The 17410-nt window shown below is 41.7% G+C and overlaps 5 protein-coding genes and 1 long non-coding RNA gene across 7 annotated transcripts; 1 reads left to right on the top strand and 5 right to left on the bottom strand.

Moving 5' to 3' along the window:
• Positions 1-168: 168 nt before the first annotated feature.
• Positions 169-2813, bottom strand: LOC110863363 (pancreatic lipase-related protein 2). 2 transcript variants are annotated; one of them, XM_035858817.1, is made up of 8 exons: positions 2107-2813; positions 1855-2029; positions 1635-1780; positions 1138-1419; positions 935-1072; positions 778-837; positions 520-689; positions 169-446 (listed from the first exon to the last, which is right to left on the bottom strand). In XM_035858817.1, the coding sequence occupies exons 1-8, from the start codon at positions 2243-2245 to the stop codon at positions 411-413; spliced, it is 1146 nt and encodes a 381-aa protein (XP_035714710.1). In that variant the 5' UTR covers positions 2246-2813; the 3' UTR covers positions 169-410. The 2 variants fall into 2 exon arrangements, with proteins under 2 accessions (XP_035714710.1, XP_021968344.1); XM_022112652.2 differs by having other exon boundaries at positions 524-689.
• A 95-nt stretch (positions 2814-2908) lies between these two features.
• LOC110862542 (pancreatic triacylglycerol lipase) lies at positions 2909-5006 on the bottom strand. The gene is made up of 8 exons (XM_022111753.2): positions 4742-5006; positions 4467-4659; positions 4189-4337; positions 3810-4100; positions 3593-3730; positions 3441-3530; positions 3158-3320; positions 2909-3088 (listed from the first exon to the last, which is right to left on the bottom strand). The coding sequence occupies exons 1-8, from the start codon at positions 4821-4823 to the stop codon at positions 3034-3036; spliced, it is 1161 nt and encodes a 386-aa protein (XP_021967445.1). The 5' UTR covers positions 4824-5006; the 3' UTR covers positions 2909-3033.
• A 953-nt stretch (positions 5007-5959) lies between these two features.
• On the bottom strand, positions 5960-8550 carry LOC110845018 (spartin). Its single transcript, XM_035858831.1, has 5 exons — positions 8103-8550; positions 7745-8020; positions 7422-7619; positions 7169-7363; positions 5960-6628 (listed from the first exon to the last, which is right to left on the bottom strand). Exons 1-5 carry the CDS (start codon positions 8236-8238, stop codon positions 6612-6614), a joined length of 822 nt encoding a protein of 273 aa, XP_035714724.1. The 5' UTR covers positions 8239-8550; the 3' UTR covers positions 5960-6611.
• A 344-nt stretch (positions 8551-8894) lies between these two features.
• LOC110859176 lies at positions 8895-9757 on the top strand. Its single transcript, XR_004836830.1, has 2 exons — positions 8895-9212; positions 9280-9757. It is a non-coding gene; the product is annotated as an uncharacterized LOC110859176 (long non-coding RNA).
• Positions 9758-10093: 336 nt separating this feature from the next.
• Positions 10094-12894, bottom strand: LOC110845007. The gene is made up of 2 exons (XM_022091367.1): positions 12251-12894; positions 10094-12191 (listed from the first exon to the last, which is right to left on the bottom strand). The coding sequence occupies exons 1-2, from the start codon at positions 12892-12894 to the stop codon at positions 10094-10096; spliced, it is 2742 nt and encodes a 913-aa protein (XP_021947059.1).
• A 264-nt stretch (positions 12895-13158) lies between these two features.
• Positions 13159-15372, bottom strand: LOC110844996. Its single transcript, XM_022091356.1, has one exon. It carries the CDS (start codon positions 15370-15372, stop codon positions 13159-13161), a length of 2214 nt encoding a protein of 737 aa, XP_021947048.1.
• Positions 15373-17410: the final 2038 nt, after the last annotated feature.

Genomic DNA, 17410 nt, shown 5'->3' with positions numbered 1-17410 from the left:
CAGAGCAATTTATATGGGTGGATGCTGTTCAATTTCTACAATCTCTGGCTCTTTTTCCTTATACGTAATTAATCCAATTAATTAATTCAGTAGCGTTTTATTCCTCTTGCGGCGGTGCGTCACATAAATTCTCACATTACTTATGTCATAAACCTTATGAGATGAATATGTCTTGGCGATCGTGATAATCATTTATTGGTTTTCGTGTGAATTACATTTCCGAATGCAAAATAACTCCCATAATTTCCGTTGATACATTGTGTCAGTCAAAACATCGCATGAATCCAGCCCAGCTCGTTATTTGACGGCAATGAAAATCAATCTTACGTCAATCAATGTAAACCTCTTCCACATAATGATTGCACACAAAGAGACCTTTGTTGCTAAATCAATATAAGCTCGTTTACATATCAAGATCGTAATCCAGAAAATATTTCCCACGTGCCCTAAGATAGGTAAACAAGTAATTAATAAGAATATTAGGCAGCATATCGAATGATTTTAATAACACGAGCCTACATACTGATGGGAAACAAACTCCCCCAAAATAGCATTCTCGGCACATATTTCGCCACAGGATTGGCGAAATTCTTGATACGAATTGCACCCACATGCGATTATATTGCGGTGAACGATCGACGTCCTAAAATAGTCGTACGCAGAGTTGTGGTTACATGAAATGAAACGGCCTATGGTTTGGATAAATAAATATCAATTATTATTACATACGCACAACATTTAATCAATTGTAAAATCAGTTTCCTTAATAATAGTTACCAATACGAGCCGTTCGATTCAGACTTCTAAGACAGTGGGGATGAACTTGACCACCATTCGCTGAAAAAATGATCATGAACGTGCAATTTGCAATCCATCCGTACACAACGATCTATGACAGAGATATAAACATGAAAATGTAATCAAGAATGCGCACGGTAAAAATCAACGTGTCCCAGGGGGGATGCTATTCCGGTGAGACTGGAATGCACGATATCTACAAAGTCAGCATCGCTTCTATCCAAAATCAAGTTGCGTCCTAGACTTCGAAACAGAGGTCCAGCTGGGTCCAAACCTTGATCATAATTTTATCGGTCAGACAGAACATTTGTTCGAAAATGTACTTATTTGCATCCTAACCTGTAATCCTCCCAACCAGAACTCCATGTTTTTGGAACAAAAGTTTGCCAGCCCAGCCAGCAATATGAGCACCCAGAGAATGGCCCACAAAATGTACATCTCTCGGATGGCTTATAATCTCATTTTGGAGAAGAAATTCGATAAGATGGAACACACGAAGTCCGACCCGTGGCACGTTGTCTGCCACGGATGGATACAGGGCATGTGGGGACAGAAAGTTGGGCGTGGCCAGCGTTCTCCAGTCCACCCATATCACAGGATGATTCGTAGTATAGAGGTAGGCTGCAGTTGTGTAATTATAGTTCATTAGTTATTACGGGGTTAAAGTAATCAGTAGTAAGCGTTTGACATCAATTCTTCATTATCGTACAGTAGTCCAATCAATTTGAATCAAGTAAAAATACTAAATCAAAATACTAATATTCGAAATAATCATATTGTGGTGTGGTCGGTGGAATTATATGGTCATAAAGAAATAATTGTTGTAATATCCTCACCATCTTTGGTTTCGCTGGGAAATTTATCTGTATCTTCAAAGTTGTAGCCGTGAATGAGGATTTTCACTTTTGCACCACCAACATATCGTAAACTGGGGATTGTGCTAGGTTTATCGAGATCCAGTTCGAAGAATGAGTTGGGATTTCTAAGGGGGCCCAAAACGAAGAATTTTCACGAAAAGCATATGAAAATATCCAATGCATTACATGCACCACCAACCTGTGATTGTTGTACACCAAGAAACGGATATCTCTCAAGTTATTTGACAAGAGGATGGCGTTTGACGTTCCAAATTCCCGATTAGAAATTAATTCATTCTGAGTTCGAGTTAGCACCGGAATCACCAATCGCTTCACAGAACTTTGTGGGATGCGTTGGAGTACTTCTGCAAAGTCTATTTTGGCGCAAAATCGATGAAACACGACTTTACAACAATTTGCACAGTTTAAAGATATGTTCAATTTGGCTCACCTGCAAATAGATTTATGAGAAATCTGCCCCCACCAATTTCACCCTGACACGAGGGTGGATTTACAATAGTCCAGGTAAGGAAACAGAGCAAAAATCCAGAACAAAACTTGATAGGAAGGCAGTGACCAGTAAAATGCATTTTCTTGCATGTGCGAACTCTTCACTTGTATTTTAATGAGTGAATTCTTGCATGCATGGTGCGTGCCTATCTCGATTAATTCAACAGGTTAGCACGTTCTTACCATTTTTCAATTTGTAACAAAAATGAGCTATGTATCTTAGTAAACGTTACGAATACCATGCATCGATTAATTGGTGTAGCATGCTTTGGAAAATTTTATTGTCTGCATGGATTGGATGGTGTTGGATGATAGCAAAGACAGAATCACACTTACTTTTTCCTTGTTTGTAGACACATACAATATTTATCATCCTTGACTCATTAAACGTACCTGCAACACAACCTAACCTACCCAAAGTGAGAGAAATGCACTTACTGCTAGTCACCATATATATACTATCCAATACTTTCAATATTTAGCCTGTGGAATGATGAGAGTAAGCAAACAAGAAGTAAAACTGCATATTACGTGATTATGCAATGAGCAGTAAAATTATGTCGTGCTCATTTTACGGCATGCATGCAGAAACAAGTTCTTTGAAATCCTGATTTGGATTTTGGAATGATTGGTCAAGTCCACATCCATCCACTCATCCTTAATTACTCCCAAGTCCCAATGTACCCAGTAACGACAGTGCTAAATGTAATAATAGATCACTCGCATTGCCTGAGACCACAATATCTGAATGTTAATCTATGTAAATGTAAATCACTTTATTTTCCTTAAATTAAGCCTATTTCTTATTTCATTGTACTTGTCGCAAGGTCGTCCGCACGCATGTAACATTATTTTGCACATATCTAATTCAAGTCTTGGTAACATCCTCGACAGATATTTGTAGAAAGAAGACTCCTCGAGAACTGTATAAAAAATAGAAAAAAATGTAGATACACATGTTATAAAAGCATGGTTTAGATTGTTTTATTTACGTGGCTGGACAGAATTCGCCAAAATCTGCGGTGCCCTTGCACTTCTTCCTGCAAGTAGCCAGATATTCCCTCCAACTGCTGCACCCACACCCCATGATTGACCCTGGTCCGGATTTTATGGAATGAATGTAGTACAGCGGGGCTCGGCTGTGACCACAAGACCCTACAATTTGTTAATTGGATAGTCAATTGGATTGGTGCAGAAATGGTTGTTCATACGGAAGATGGACATATTTTGTGCAAGATATTGTGCATGTTTGTGCAGCAAATGTTTGTTACTAACCCATGATTGCTCTAGTAAAGTCTGAGAATATTTGTCTTGGATTTCGATCATTTAAATTGTAGCAGTCAACTTGAAATCGTCCACCATTCACTGTAAATAGTTACAAAAATAAATCAATTGAATTAAATTTAGTTGTAGTCAACTTTACATACCGTAAAAGTCAACATGGCCAATTCTGTCCTGCAAGCCCAATCTACTCGAATGGATCACATCCACAAAATCCGCATCCGTTTTATCCAGGCGTTCAATTTCGGAAGCATGCTCAAACATTGGACTGGCCGGATCAAGACCTGCAAATGCAAAATGGTGTCGGTTAACGAGCCAGGTAGATAAGAATTGAGTTGGTCAAATATTCGGATAATAGATTACCTGTAATTCTCCCAATGAACCGATCTGTGATTTGTTTGAAATACATCCCAGCGACCCCCGCAACATGTGCGCCCAAACTAAAGCCGATTATATGAACTTGGTCGGGATGATCAATCACTTCCTTTTCCAGCATAAAGACCAGTAGCTTCCCAATCTCCTCCCCCACGCGCGGCACATTTGATGAGACCACAATCGGATAAAAGACGTCAATACTCAGCCCCGATGCTCGAGGTTTCGCCAAATCCCCCCAATCCACGATGATCACGTTGTTGTCCGTGGTCTCCAAATACGCTTTTTATCATCAATAAGCACAAAGGTGGAAAGAGATGCAGGTAAATTATTTGAAGCAGGGGTGACAAGTGTTGTAAGTTTTGCAAACCATTTTTTGCGTCTTCAGGGAATGATCCCGACCCTTCCGTGCCGTTGTGGTTGAATCCATGCACCAGCACCTTCACCGGCTTGGTCTTCCGGATAGTGCTGAACAGGTCGACCTCTCCGATCCTGAGTTCCTTGTAGGCGTCTGGACTTCTGTGCACGCATTCATTCGACAGAAGAATTGTATTTAGTAACAATTAATTACATAACGACTTAATTCACCATTGTGATTTCATTGCAAAAGTAACATTATCTCCTTCCAACTTCCCATGGTCAACTTACAATCGTTCATCATACAAACGAAACCGTATATTATTCGGATTTCTGGATACAAATCGGTCCGTCAAAAGCGGTGAGGCAATGTCGAACGTAGAACTGCGAGAACTGCGCACGGACGGATTACCAATGTTAATAAATGCTCGTTTTATTTCATTCACTTGGTCCGACAAATTGGAAATAAAATCATGGAATGGAACTGCAGATTATTGAACACACGATTTTCATTAACGATATGTAAATATATGAAAACAATTTAGAGAAATTGGTAGTCTTCTGACCTGTGTGGACCACGGTGAAGGTATAACTGAACAGGCAGATCCATGTCACCCATGGAAGTTTCCCATTTTTGTAGATCCGCATTTTATAACCACCGCAACTTCTACTCTGCTTCCGAACATCAATCCCTTGGGCACTTCCACTTGGGTTAACGTAAAGACGTTATTTATGCCCAGAGACGAGGAAAATTATGTGACGAGAAGAGGCAAAACAGGAGAAGGGCAACAACCACAGACAGAGGGAAGATGTTGTTGACAGCATAAACCGATCGTCCATCTAGCTACATACGTATGACATAAGTATCTATCCAACAAAGCAGGGACTTGAAGTGGGCCAAGAGCGACAACTCGTATAACTTTACTTCTTAAACATATCGCCAACAAATGTGTGTGCATACATGAACAATCGCTCAAACAATCAATGATCCCTTTGCACCCAGAAATCATCGAGATGCAATTTTCATGTGATGATGGTCAATCACAGCAATGATCCATTTACATATTTTTTACCTTAAATCAGAGTCAATTAGTCGAGTTAAAAAATAATTAGTATTGTAATACTATTTTAAGGAATACATGGACCGAGCGGCGTCGCACAACTCTCATTAACCCACAACATGACTCATGTTACATGAGCATAGCTACATATATTAAGTGCATATGTATGTATAGAGAAGCACATGCAACTTTATTGCATCACAATATGAGAAAAAATGTGACATGTAAGATCAATCTTGAAATATCATCAGGCTGCCAATCTTCATCCTGCAGTTGAGTGACTTGCAGAAATAAACACCACATCAGGAAAGAAGGGACCACTACAGAGCAGTTATTATTAAAATGTGTATGGTGGTTGTCCGGCAATAGTTGAAGCCATTCACGTCGTTACAACCCATTTCCAATCCCCATCAACAATAACAATTGGAATTTGCTGCTGCAATCTAAATAAGCGGCCAGAAGCTCAGCAACTCTTGCATTTTCCATTATCTCACAATATGCGTATACATTTGTTGTACAACAGGAGTACTATTACAGTACATACGTATGTATTATATAGCTTCATCGTTTTTCATGTACACATTGTAATAAAATAATGTGCTTACTATTAGTTTCAAGAGTTTCGAAATTGCATATTAAATCGAATCACGCCAAGCTCGATGCCCTAATAATATAAAAACTTTATGCACGAAGGATGATGACATAAAATTGCTCGCAAATATATCTGTATATAGCACGATTCTATTAGATGGGCATTATTCTCTCAATGGTAATGTACATTTTGTTTAACAAGGGGGACACCAATACATGTGCGATATAATTCACTGCAGTTTGTGGCTGAACGACCAATGTCGACACTATTGACGCTCGTTGTCTTGCGGGTTGAAGGTGGCTGGAGTCTGATTCAGGAGGGCTTTTCCGGTGTCCTTTGCCACCCGTGAAGCAACCTTGTCGGGCTCAATGGTGGTGGAGTGGAGAAGTCCAAGCGTGGTCACATTCGTCACGGCTGTTGCAGCTTTATCTGCAATCTCACCAGCCTCAGGTCCATAACTGTATGCATTATTGTACAACGCATATTTCAACAACTGCCTACTAGTAGAAGTCACCATCGCTTAATTACCAGTGCTCCACAAGTTGAACCGTGTTATTTGCAATTGCGTCGACGAGTACTTTTCCAGACTGACGTAAACCAGAATATATTGTACCGATTCCGTTCATGACGCTTCCGGTCACTTCAAGAACTTTGTTCACGCACTGGGCTGACTCCAGTTCACTCTTCCCCGACAGAACTGAAAGCGTTGAGGTAGCAGAGGACTGAACACAGGAGGCCAAATACGTGGTCAGAATCGCCGTAGCCTCTTCCACTTTTGAGACTTTAAATTATAATTCTGGCTGTTGGTCGTAAAACAATATCCCTGGTCGTCATTTTTAAGAATTTTTGAGCAGTTGCTAAGAAATGGTGCAAAATTTAGAGGAATAATTTCCTTGAATTTACATAATTTACAGTGCAGACCCCATATAGCCCGAGCCAGGGACTTAGTCTCTGACCACTCCGATAACCCCCAGTGGTCAACCACTTGACCGATTTCGCCAATCTTCAAACTCGTTTCCTAACTTTGTCCAATATGCATATGGTAAAAATTTCAAGTCAATCGGTTCAGTCGTTTTGGCTCTATCGTGTTTTGGGACGGATGGACGGACGGAAATTATGACGGTTCCTTAAGCCCTGACTCAGGCTAAAAAATTACCGGCGAGAAACTGACGTTGAAAGCGATCTAATTCCAGTAAATTATTCCTCTAAATAATGCACCATTTCTTAGCAACTGCTCAAAAATTCTTAAAAACGACGACCAGGGATATTGTTTTACGACCAACAGCCAGAATTAGAGACTGTATTTAGAGCAAATAGATTTATGAGCATTAATCACCAACCAACAACGCTACTGAGCGCCACGACTTTCCCCGTGTACTCCATCACACTTTCAACAGTCTCCTTCACTGCTGGAGGGATTATGACGGGGTCGACTGACTGCGGCAGCTGCATTTTTTCATAATTCACCCCCTCACTTAACAGCTGAACTGTTTTCGTCGTACCCTCCGAAATTCCTTCTGATGCGATTTCGGCAACTGAAGTGCATAGTTAGATTAATATTTACACTATGTACACATCAGTCAATATGCATACCAGCCACCATCCCGTCTGTAATTGTGGTCACAATATTCATAGTAGTAGAATTTGCATCCCTTCGAAATAACTCTGAAATATTTGTCGTTTCTTCAGAAGGAAAATTTGTCAGTCCGCATAAAGTGAGGAGCAGTGTTTCAAAAGTGTGACGAATTTCTGGAGTCACGGAACTTGGGAGAATGATTCCCACACTACCTCCTGCAAAAAAGAGAAAAGCCATTTTCGCATGCTTACTATTTTTTTATGTATGCACACAGGCCCATGCTGAATGAGGAGTAACTACATATAAAGTACATACACATAAATGCCTATTGTTTTCACACCTGAAGCATTAGAGGTCACATCTGGGAAGATATAGTGACCCTGGGTCGTCCTAAGTACGGGGGACTGGAGAGGGATCAGAGGGTAGAACCAGCTTTCAGCATCGATATAGGCTGGAGGTTGGCCACCGACTTGGTTGTTCGGGTTTAACATGACAATTCTCAGTGTGACGAGTTGGAATGGTAGGGGGCTGATTGTCCTCTGTTCCTCTGGTGGGGAGATAAAGTACAGCTGCACGTCCGAACAGAAAAACACTTCCTTCCCTGACACCCGATTACCTATGAGTACACATTTTAATGAGTACAAAATTCATATTACGAGAAATATGAATCATTAATTTCTCTCTATTAATCCACGCACCTCCAAAACTACCAAAACCACTTGGAACAATGGATGAAATGGAATCGGCCATGCTCATGAGATGGCTTACGAAAGCAGGGGATGACTCTTGCGGTGCTGGAGAGATTTGATCCCCCGAGTCAATACTAAAATTCATTTTTGTCCAGCTTTCCTGCTACATATGTGCCTTCGATTTAGTGTAAAAATCCTGCACGAGATCAAAATAATCATGCAGATCTAGTAAATTCAGGCTCTTTGGTATGTTTCCGTGGAGTGAATTGTAATAGGCAGCTACATTTTGCATCTCCCTATCTCTTGTGTTTAGTCAAAATCATCTTGCTATCACTCTGAACATGTTGTGTATTGTCACATAAATGCATGTACTATGGGCAAAAATAAATATTTAAGAATGAAGGAAATATATGTATGTATGTATGTATCATATGGGCCAGGTAATTTGGTCATATTCTGTCGCACTCATCCTCACTGAGGATTCCTCAGTACAATTTGAGAATATTATCGAAAATGAGATAAGTACTTGCCTAACAGTTATCAAATAAAACTAGAACATGAAATTACGTTGTCTCCTCAGAAATGTATCTAATTGTGAAACATGATAGAATGACACATGATAGTGGTCCAGAAATGAGATAAACGGTACGGTACACACTTCTCTTACATAAACGTAAATCATCCTATTGCGTCAGTACTGTCTGGGCAATGCGTCAAAGCCAACCACTAATGAATATGGACTAAAAAATAACATCCTCCTCCGCTGAACATGAGATCAGTTCAAACTTAGGATTAGTCATGTCATATTATCAAGCATCTCTCTACCCGGGTAGCCAAGTGAAAGTGTACGTACTTAACCGTACCATAGTCCATCCGGATGCATCCCCAGATGTGTATTGATTGGGGAGCCACCAATTAATTGTTAATTGTGTGAAGACAGCATATTGTACATAGTGTAGCATAATACACAGCATATTGTACTTGCATAACGGATAAACCTGAAAATGGGTCGTACCAAGTGTGAAATCATATTAAAGGAAAAGTCGAAAATATATTTCCCTTCGGAAACTGTGCAAGGAACTGTGAAAGTATGCACAAAATCTGCCACAAATATTTCAAGTATGTACATATCTTACTAAATATTTAGTATAATTTGTAAATTCTTCAAATCGTCTCGGACTTTCAGACTTCAGACTTTCAGAAATGGAGCTAATCCTGCTCGGTCAAGGAAACTTCGGGACAGATAACCACCAACCATTTCCAGTATACAGTGAGACAAAATCCATTCAGCTGAATAAAATATTGCCCTCAGGAGTGGAACGGTTCCCCATAAATTGGACCCTACCCTTCGGCCTCATCTCAAGCTTTAAGTGGCGATCTGGGTGTGTCAACTACCATTTTGTGGTAAAGATTGGAGTGAAACAGCGTCATGGTTGTGCTGAGGATGAAGTAGTCACTAGTGCCCCAGTTCCAATTGGGATCCACAACAGCGTCGACCTCAACCACCTGTGTTTGAGCTCGGTCCTTGCGACTACCCGTCCCAAGCGTAACTCTGATTGAGAACCGTAGAGCTTAAGTGTCTGGTCTTAAAAACAAGACCCGTTGGTCAAAAAAACTATACTTGAATGCAAAATAAACTGAGAAAGAGATACTCTTTGGCTTTACTCTTCTTTACACACCAATTTATTTACACAAAAGCAATTAATTAGAGAATAATTTCAAACTAAATATATTAATTCTCTCTAAACTGTGAATGACACGACCAGTTCTTTGTCCTTCGTCAACTCAACTGCGCATTCACACAAAAAACGCTCCTTTTTTACCAATTTGAGACGCCCGTTCGGAGTCTCACTTTTTCCATGTAAAATTACTCATTTTCCAAAATACATACATGAAACTAAATATCATATTAAATATGGAGATTTATTGCTAAATCCAACATTTCTCCCACCTCTTTTAATAATACAAATAATTAAAAGAATTTATATACAACCTAACAACTAATAATTCCACTTCCCGTATTTGCTTGGCTTCTTGACCATTCTGCCAGAACGGGTTTTAATGTTGCAGGTCTCAGCACTTTCTTCTAATTGATCATGACTTGTATGTGCTGCTTTCGCCAATTTGATCACGTTTGCTGGAACGATGACGGACTTGGGACTATGAATTTCCAAGGGATAAAGTCGCTGAAGGGGACGAGTCAAAATTCCTGTAGCCGTCTTCACCTTCACTACCCGAACTTTTCCATCTTTCCCCGGACACAATTCCAAAATCTTCCCTAGTGGCCACTCGAACCGCTTCTTATTGTCGTATCCCACAAGAACGACGTCGCCAACTTCCGGTTTGGGAGAATTCTTGTTATTCTTCATTTGCACAAGCTGGCCAAGATACTCCTTTCGAAACCGGTCCCTCAATGCCTTCTTTAAGTTGACAATCTTCTGGTAAGCATGAATGAGATCCTTACTTGTAATCTCATCTCTTTCTGGTAAGCCGGAAATAGGTAGATCCTTCATGAACATAGCAGGTGTGAGCGGAATTAAATCCTCACAGTCTTCCGTAAGAGTCGTCAACGGTCGGTTATTAATTGTGTAGGAGACTGACGCCAGACATTTCTCCAATTCTTTCATGGTTAACTTGGCTGATCCGATCATCTTCCTCAATAAATCCTTGACGGTCCTCACAAGACGCTCCCACCATCCACCCCACCACGCTGCAGTGGCTGGATTGTATGTCCACATAATCCTCTTCAAATTCAGATTCTTCTCTAAGCGAGTCCAATCCAACTTCTTCATCAAGTTATTGGCTCCAACGAAGTTCGTCCCGTTATCGCTGATGATTAGATTGGGACGACCCATCACACAAGCAAATTTCTCCAACGAATCGAGAAACTCATCCGAACTGAGTGACTCTATCACGTCCAGATAGACGCCCCGGTACACCGCACAAGTGTAGAGGACGATCCAGGCCTTCTTTCCTCCTTTCAGAATTATAGGTCCTGCCAAATCGACCCCCGTCGTCTGGAACGCGTAGCTTGTGTCGATTCTACTCACTGGTAACGGAGCTGGTTCACACAGCATCGCTTTCATAGAGTGACGCCGACACGTGACACACTTGTGGATCACTGAGCTCACTGCCCTTCGACCTTGTACAATCCAGTACTTCTCTCGTAATTTGCCTAAAACAAATTGAGCACCGGCGTGACAGTGGGCATGATGAACATACTCAATCAGTTGTTTCGTAATCGGATCTTCTTTTGGAATCAGGATGGGACTTCTGAATAGCTCGGTGTCATCTCGGTAGGTCAGCCTTGTTCTGACGTGCCAAAGTCGGTCCTCCTTCAGCTCAACATGTAAATTCTTAACTTCAGGTTGGGCACCATAATGACTTTGTTGGATGGCGTAAATAAGATCCCTTTCTCCTGCCTTAATCTCCTTGAAACTCAAACACGAACTGATGAGTCGATCTTCTTTTTTCTTCGTCGTGTTGTCGATAAATCTTCGCATCCAAGCTGCAACGCGCACATTTTTCATATAATTTGAAAATCGAGGTTCTTGGTGGATCACTGCTGCGGTCATGACGATCTCTGTCTTCCTCTTTTCTTCCGCAACTTCCGGTTCGTCCACCTCCTCATCTTCACAACTTGGCCAGGCCTCGTAACTCTCATACAACCACCTAGGTCCCTCCCACCATCTTGACTCCAATAGTTCTGCTGGCGAACACCCTCTGGATGGGAGATCTGCTGGGTTGATGTGGCCTGGCACATGTCTCCACTGATTCGATTTTGTGAGACAATTGATTTCTCTTGATCTGTTTCCTACGAACGTGCCCCAATCTTCTGCTCTACGAATCCACGCCAGCGCCGTGGTCGAGTCACTCCACAGAAAGATCTGGTTCACTTCCAGGGTCAGAGAATCTATAACGGTCTTGGTAAGACGAGATCCAATCAGACAGCCAAGTAACTCTAGCCTCGGAATGGTCACCTTTCTCGATTTCTTCTTATCCAATGGTGCCAATCTTGATTTCGCCACGACGAGATGGACTGATACTCTTCCTTTGATCTCCACTCTCGCAAAGACTACCGCGGCGTATGCGCTTTTACTGGCGTCACAAAAACAATGGATCTGAAAACTTCCCCCAGTCCTCCTCCAAATGCTAGCCTGGGGATGTGAATTTTGCCAAGTTCCTTAACTTCCGAAATCCATTTTTGATATTTTTCGGAACTTGGTGAATCCCACTTTTCATCCCATCCCAATTCCTCCACCCATGAATCCTGTAACATTAACTTGGGCTGGAGCACTGCTGGACAGGTGAAACCGATGGGGTCAAATATCTGGGAAATCAAAGAAAGAACACTTCTCTTTGTCACCACTTCGACTGATAATTCTGTTGGCAACTGGCAATATAATGTGTCCTCTTCTTTGTCCCAGTTGAGTCCGAGTACTTTTGTTCTCATACTTTCAGAGACGACTTCCACATTGGACTCCCATTGTCGTAATTCCATTTTTGCATCCGCCAAAATTGCTGTCGATTTGTTCTTGAAAATGAAGTATTCCTCTGACGAGTTCACCGACATGACGCAATTGTCCACGTAGAGCGACTTCTTCAACAAATCACAAATCATCTTCTCCTCTTTTGCTTTTAATTCGAGATGATGATCCAAAACAGCAGCCAAAATGAACGGACTGCAATTTAACCCGAAAACTACCCTCTTATGTAAATAAGTTTTCACGGTCTTCTTACTCTTGTCCTCCCACCAAAGAAACTTTTGAAACTTCTGGTCTTCATCAGCCACTCCCACCATTTGGAATGCCTTCCGAATATCTGAGAGTACTCCAACTCTTCTTTCACGAAATCGGATTAAAATGGAGGGAATCAGTTCCAGCAGATTGGGACCCTTTTCCAAACAATGATTCAGGGACGGACTCTTCCCAACTCTGCACGAGGCGTCGAAGACTGGTCTCACGGGTGTGGTGAGGCTATCCGGTTTGAAAACTGGGCGGTGGGGCAGGAAATGTCCATCGTTGTCATTTTCTTTTCCGACAACTCCTATAATTCCTTCCTTTTCTCACTCGTTAAAAATTGTATCGCAGCTTTTGAACTCGTTTTGACTATCCAATTTCTTTGTTGCATTTACGAGTCTCTTCTCTGCCACGATCCTATTTGACGGCAAGAACAATTCTTCAGTGACCCACGGTAAGCGAACGACGTATCGGCCCTCCTCATCTCTGGTTATTTGTTGTTGAAAGGCTTTCTTTACTTCGATATCACGTTCCTCCTGGGAAATCTGCTCTGCCGTATCCTTTATTCCTATTGTTTCTAAATTCCATAATTGTGGAAGAGATCTTTCTTCACACGTCATCATTGATATGACTGTTGCAGCAAAAGTCGACTGACCCTGGTTCAATTCACCACACAAAGTCCATCCAAAAACTGACTCCGCCGCGACGAGTCCACATCTTAACTTGTATCTCTGACCTGTCATTAGTTTCTCGTACTGATCTGCACCAATGAGGATTTCTATTTCTTCCGAGCCTCCATCAGTGTCTGTCAAGTAGATCCGTTTTCGTGCCAGTTCCTCAATCCAATTTCCATAAGGAATGGCTGGACACGATGAACAAATGACATCTTCATTAATTAATTCCAAATCCTTTCTCTCTTTGCACTGAATTCCCTGCGCTTTCACTTTATAACTGAATCGGACTTTGCTTTCTGTTTTATATCCTCCGAACAGACTATTTTGCAGGGTCAGCTTCTCAAGGACTGGACAATTCAATTTCTTAACAAGTGACGTCTTGACATAGCTTCTCTGGCTACCGGTATCGAAGACCACACGTACTTGTTGCTGCTCTCCGTTTGCACCATGAACTTTGACACGGAGAGTCTTCAAAAGAATAACTTTATTCTTCTTTGTGCTCGAATTACAGCTGGTCATTGCTGGGGTCACGGACATGGTGTGAACTCCTTGCACAATCTCTTCCACGCCGTCTTGATGCGACTCAGTCGTCCGGTTCTTCTGACCTTCTTGGCACATAATTGCGTAATGTCTCTGATTGCACACTACACACTTCACTGATGACTTGCATTTCTTAGACTGATGGCCTTTTTTCAAGCAAACATAGCAACAATGACCATCAACTATTTTATGCTTCTTCTCCTCCATGGTCATCTTCGCCGCTTTGAAACAATCGTGGCTGGCATGGTTTGTTTTCGAACAGAAAATGCACTCGGCCGATTTCGCCTTTGCTCCCCCCTGGTTAACGTACAAAGTTGCTGATGTGGGGACGTCTTCTTCGGCAAATTTATTTTTCCAAGTTTGCTTTTCTTTCTTCCCTTTGGCACTCTTCCCTCCAACGTCGAATCCCGCTTGCGCCAATAAACGCTGACCTTCATTCTCCACTTCTTGTTTGAGAAAGGCCATTAAATAATCGAATTCCGTTCTGGGAGGGTTTTCTGATTTTCCATCCTTGCCAAAGTTTGCACTCCGCTGCCACGCCATCAATGTTTCCTCTGGTAATATTGACTCGACCATGGGGAACAATGTAACATTCATATAATCGGGTGTGATTCCTAGGGATTCCAAAGCTTTTATCTGAGCTTCCAATTTGTCAAAAATCCAGGAAATCTTCACTTTCTCCCGTGAACTGTTGATAATCATCTTTATCAACTCTCGAATGTACACTCGTTTCAAAACAGTTTCTTTCCCAAATCGTTCTTTCAGAGCACTTATGACTTTGGGATAATTTGCTGCTGACTGAGGGTAAACACGCACTAAAGCTTCTGCCCTTGAACCTGGGACCATTGCTTGGACCAGGTACTGAAATTTATCGCTGTCGTGAAGCTCGTCGTCGTCGTGAATTTTCTCAAACTGCGCCCACCAGCCTAGCCATTCTGTAATTTCACCATCGAACTTCTTAATTTCCGTCTTCGGCAGCTTATACGTTTTCTTTTTAATTTCGCTGCCCGAACTGGATGACAGTAGGTCGGAGTTTATATAACGGAGCGCTTTCACTTTTGCCACTTCCATTTTCAAAGTGTACTCTTCTTTTGAATCTTGTTCCGTCTGTATCTCCGCCTCAGTTGCATCTGCATCCAAAAGTAAACCAGAAATCTCTTGATCGATGGCCGCTATCTTCTGTTTTAAATCGTCCAGTCGATTGACGTAAGCCTGAAGCAGGTCGTCGTCGGCGCTGTCCTCCTTTGTCACTTCTTTCTCGATTTCGGTGCAAAGTTTCGTAACTGCAGCCCGCATCGGCGTCCTCGACTTCTTAGCTCTCTCCATGTCGACCTCGAATATGGAACCCAACAAAAGATAATACAATTAAATAGTGTTCTTTTCAAATTTCTCCTTGGAACACTTCAACCTCAATAGCTCCCGTATGCACGGAATGGAGCCCTCAAAGAGGCAAGATAAACAAATATTCAAGTCCTTGTCCTGGGCTGGATCGAATCCACAATCGGCCGCAACTGGACTTCTCCGGTTGTTTATTCCCAAATATAATCAAAATTAATATCACCTGCTCGACCCCCGAACACTCAGGGTGGGGTCCTCAACGAGGCAATTCTTTGGTGATATCCAACGCCAACGGGTTGACTCCACTACTGCTCCACGATGTCTCGGTGGGACCTCCAAAATGTTTGAGCTCGGTCCTTGCGACTACCCGTCCCAAGCGTAACTCTGATTGAGAACCGTAGAGCTTAAGTGTCTGGTCTTAAAAACAAGACCCGTTGGTCAAAAAAACTATACTTGAATGCAAAATAAACTGAGAAAGAGATACTCTTTGGCTTTACTCTTCTTTACACACCAATTTATTTACACAAAAGCAATTAATTAGAGAATAATTTCAAACTAAATATATTAATTCTCTCTAAACTGTGAATGACACGACCAGTTCTTTGTCCTTCGTCAACTCAACTGCGCATTCACACAAAAAACGCTCCTTTTTTACCAATTTGAGACGCCCGTTCGGAGTCTCACTTTTTCCATGTAAAATTACTCATTTTCCAAAATACATACATGAAACTAAATATCATATTAAATATGGAGATTTATTGCTAAATCCAACAACCTGCCTCTGGACATCGCAAGTGCGGAGGAGTTCCATGTCCGACTCGCTTGTGACGGACAGACCTTTCCTTTGGGGGGAAATATTATCCTCCGACTCGTGCTCAACAGGAAGTGCTTCATCCCCGGGGAAGACCTCAACTTCAACTGTGCTGTGAGGATAGAAAGTCCAGCTGAAAATAACGGCTGGGTTCAGAAAAAGATTTTTCGTGGTATAACCCTCAACTTGGATGAGGTTCGTTTGCTCGTTTATCTACCTCTCTTTACATAACCCATCTTAAGCCCCTCTAGCCCATCTTAAGATAAGTAGTCAAAATAATTGGTAGGAATTATTGATAACTGTTTGCCTTCAATACATGCAGGAGATTTCCTATTTCAAGAACGGACAAGCTAAATATCTAGTAACAAACGTGGCCCAGAAAACGGGTGATTCCGCTGTGATACGAATTCAAAGATTGCAAAGGGACGCGACTGCTTCAGTCTGGAAGGATTCTATAAGAATTCCAAGTTTTTGCAACTCCACGCCTCCAGAGTGTGACAGCACTGGGATTGTGTGCGTGTCCTACTTTCTCAATGTAAGTGCACCAGAGGAGTTTATCGATGAGTGTATAATTTTAACATAAATCGGTAATTATAGACATGTGTAATGTACACTAGGTCTCTTTGACACTTTCTGCCCTCAACAGCAGCGGATCAGATCAGGACGAGCAACAACCTCGCTTCAGGATACCGCTCGTCATCGGAGGGATCCCGCTGGAGGAACCGTTGTGTTGCGAAGTTCAGATGGCCTTGATGACCTCGAGAACGCTTCTAAGTTGGGAGGATGAGGACATTGAGGAACAGAGGAGGCGAGTCCAGCCTGAAGATCCAGCACCAGAGTTGGACAATCTTTTCCCAATTTATCCTCCCTTGGAAACACGTAAGACACAAACTTACCTCATTAGTTGACCGTCTTTGTATGTCGTCACAATAATGCGAAAAATTGCACAACATTCAACATGTGAATTTTTCTAGCTCCTCCCACATACGCGGCAGCGATTCGTATGATGAAGACAACGAATGGAACAGAGAGTGAAAGTACCGACATAAGTCCGCCTGAATATGTTCCTTAACTGGGGGCTTGGATTATAACTATTTATTTATATGCATTTAAATAATGTTATCGGGTTCAGACTGATTGTACAACAAAGATCTTGTTATGCATTGCCATCAATATTATGGTGTAAGCATTTAATAAATTTAAAAGTACATTATG

The sequence above is a fragment of the Folsomia candida genome, unplaced genomic scaffold (genome assembly GCF_002217175.1).
Source record: "Folsomia candida strain VU population unplaced genomic scaffold, ASM221717v1 Fcan01_Sc001, whole genome shotgun sequence".
Classification (NCBI taxonomy): Eukaryota; Metazoa; Arthropoda; class Collembola; order Entomobryomorpha; family Isotomidae; genus Folsomia; species Folsomia candida.
The sequence above is the reverse complement of the archived record's forward strand: the minus strand, read 5'-3'. Positions and strand labels throughout refer to the sequence as shown.

Coding starts and splice junctions, on each gene's coding strand:
- LOC110845007 (XM_022091367.1), bottom strand. CDS start 12,894: ATGGTGGGAGTGGCTGATGAAGACCAGAAGTTTCAAAAGTTTCTTTGG. Junction 12,192..12,250: donor GGCAAAATTCACATCCCCAG/GCTAGCATTTGG, acceptor TTGTGACGCCAG/TAAAAGCGCATACGCCGCGG.
- LOC110863363 (XM_022112652.2), bottom strand. CDS start 2,245: ATGCATTTTACTGGTCACTGCCTTCCTATCAAGTTTTGTTCTGGATTT. Junction 1,781..1,854: donor TTGGTGTACAACAATCACAG/GTTGGTGGTGCA, acceptor GGGCCCCCTTAG/AAATCCCAACTCATTCTTCG. Junction 447..523: donor GGGGAGTTTGTTTCCCATCA/GTATGTAGGCTC, acceptor TACCTATCTTAG/GGCACGTGGGAAATATTTTC.
- LOC110844996 (XM_022091356.1), bottom strand. CDS start 15,372: ATGGAGAGAGCTAAGAAGTCGAGGACGCCGATGCGGGCTGCAGTTACG.
- LOC110845018 (XM_035858831.1), bottom strand. CDS start 8,238: ATGAATTTTAGTATTGACTCGGGGGATCAAATCTCTCCAGCACCGCAA. Junction 8,021..8,102: donor TGGTTTTGGTAGTTTTGGAG/GTGCGTGGATTA, acceptor GTGTACTCATAG/GTAATCGGGTGTCAGGGAAG. Junction 7,364..7,421: donor TACAGACGGGATGGTGGCTG/GTATGCATATTG, acceptor TATGCACTTCAG/TTGCCGAAATCGCATCAGAA.
- LOC110862542 (XM_022111753.2), bottom strand. CDS start 4,823: ATGCGGATCTACAAAAATGGGAAACTTCCATGGGTGACATGGATCTGC. Junction 4,660..4,741: donor CTTCACCGTGGTCCACACAG/GTCAGAAGACTA, acceptor AATAATCTGCAG/TTCCATTCCATGATTTTATT. Junction 3,089..3,157: donor GGCGAATTCTGTCCAGCCAC/GTAAATAAAACA, acceptor TTTTTTATACAG/TTCTCGAGGAGTCTTCTTTC.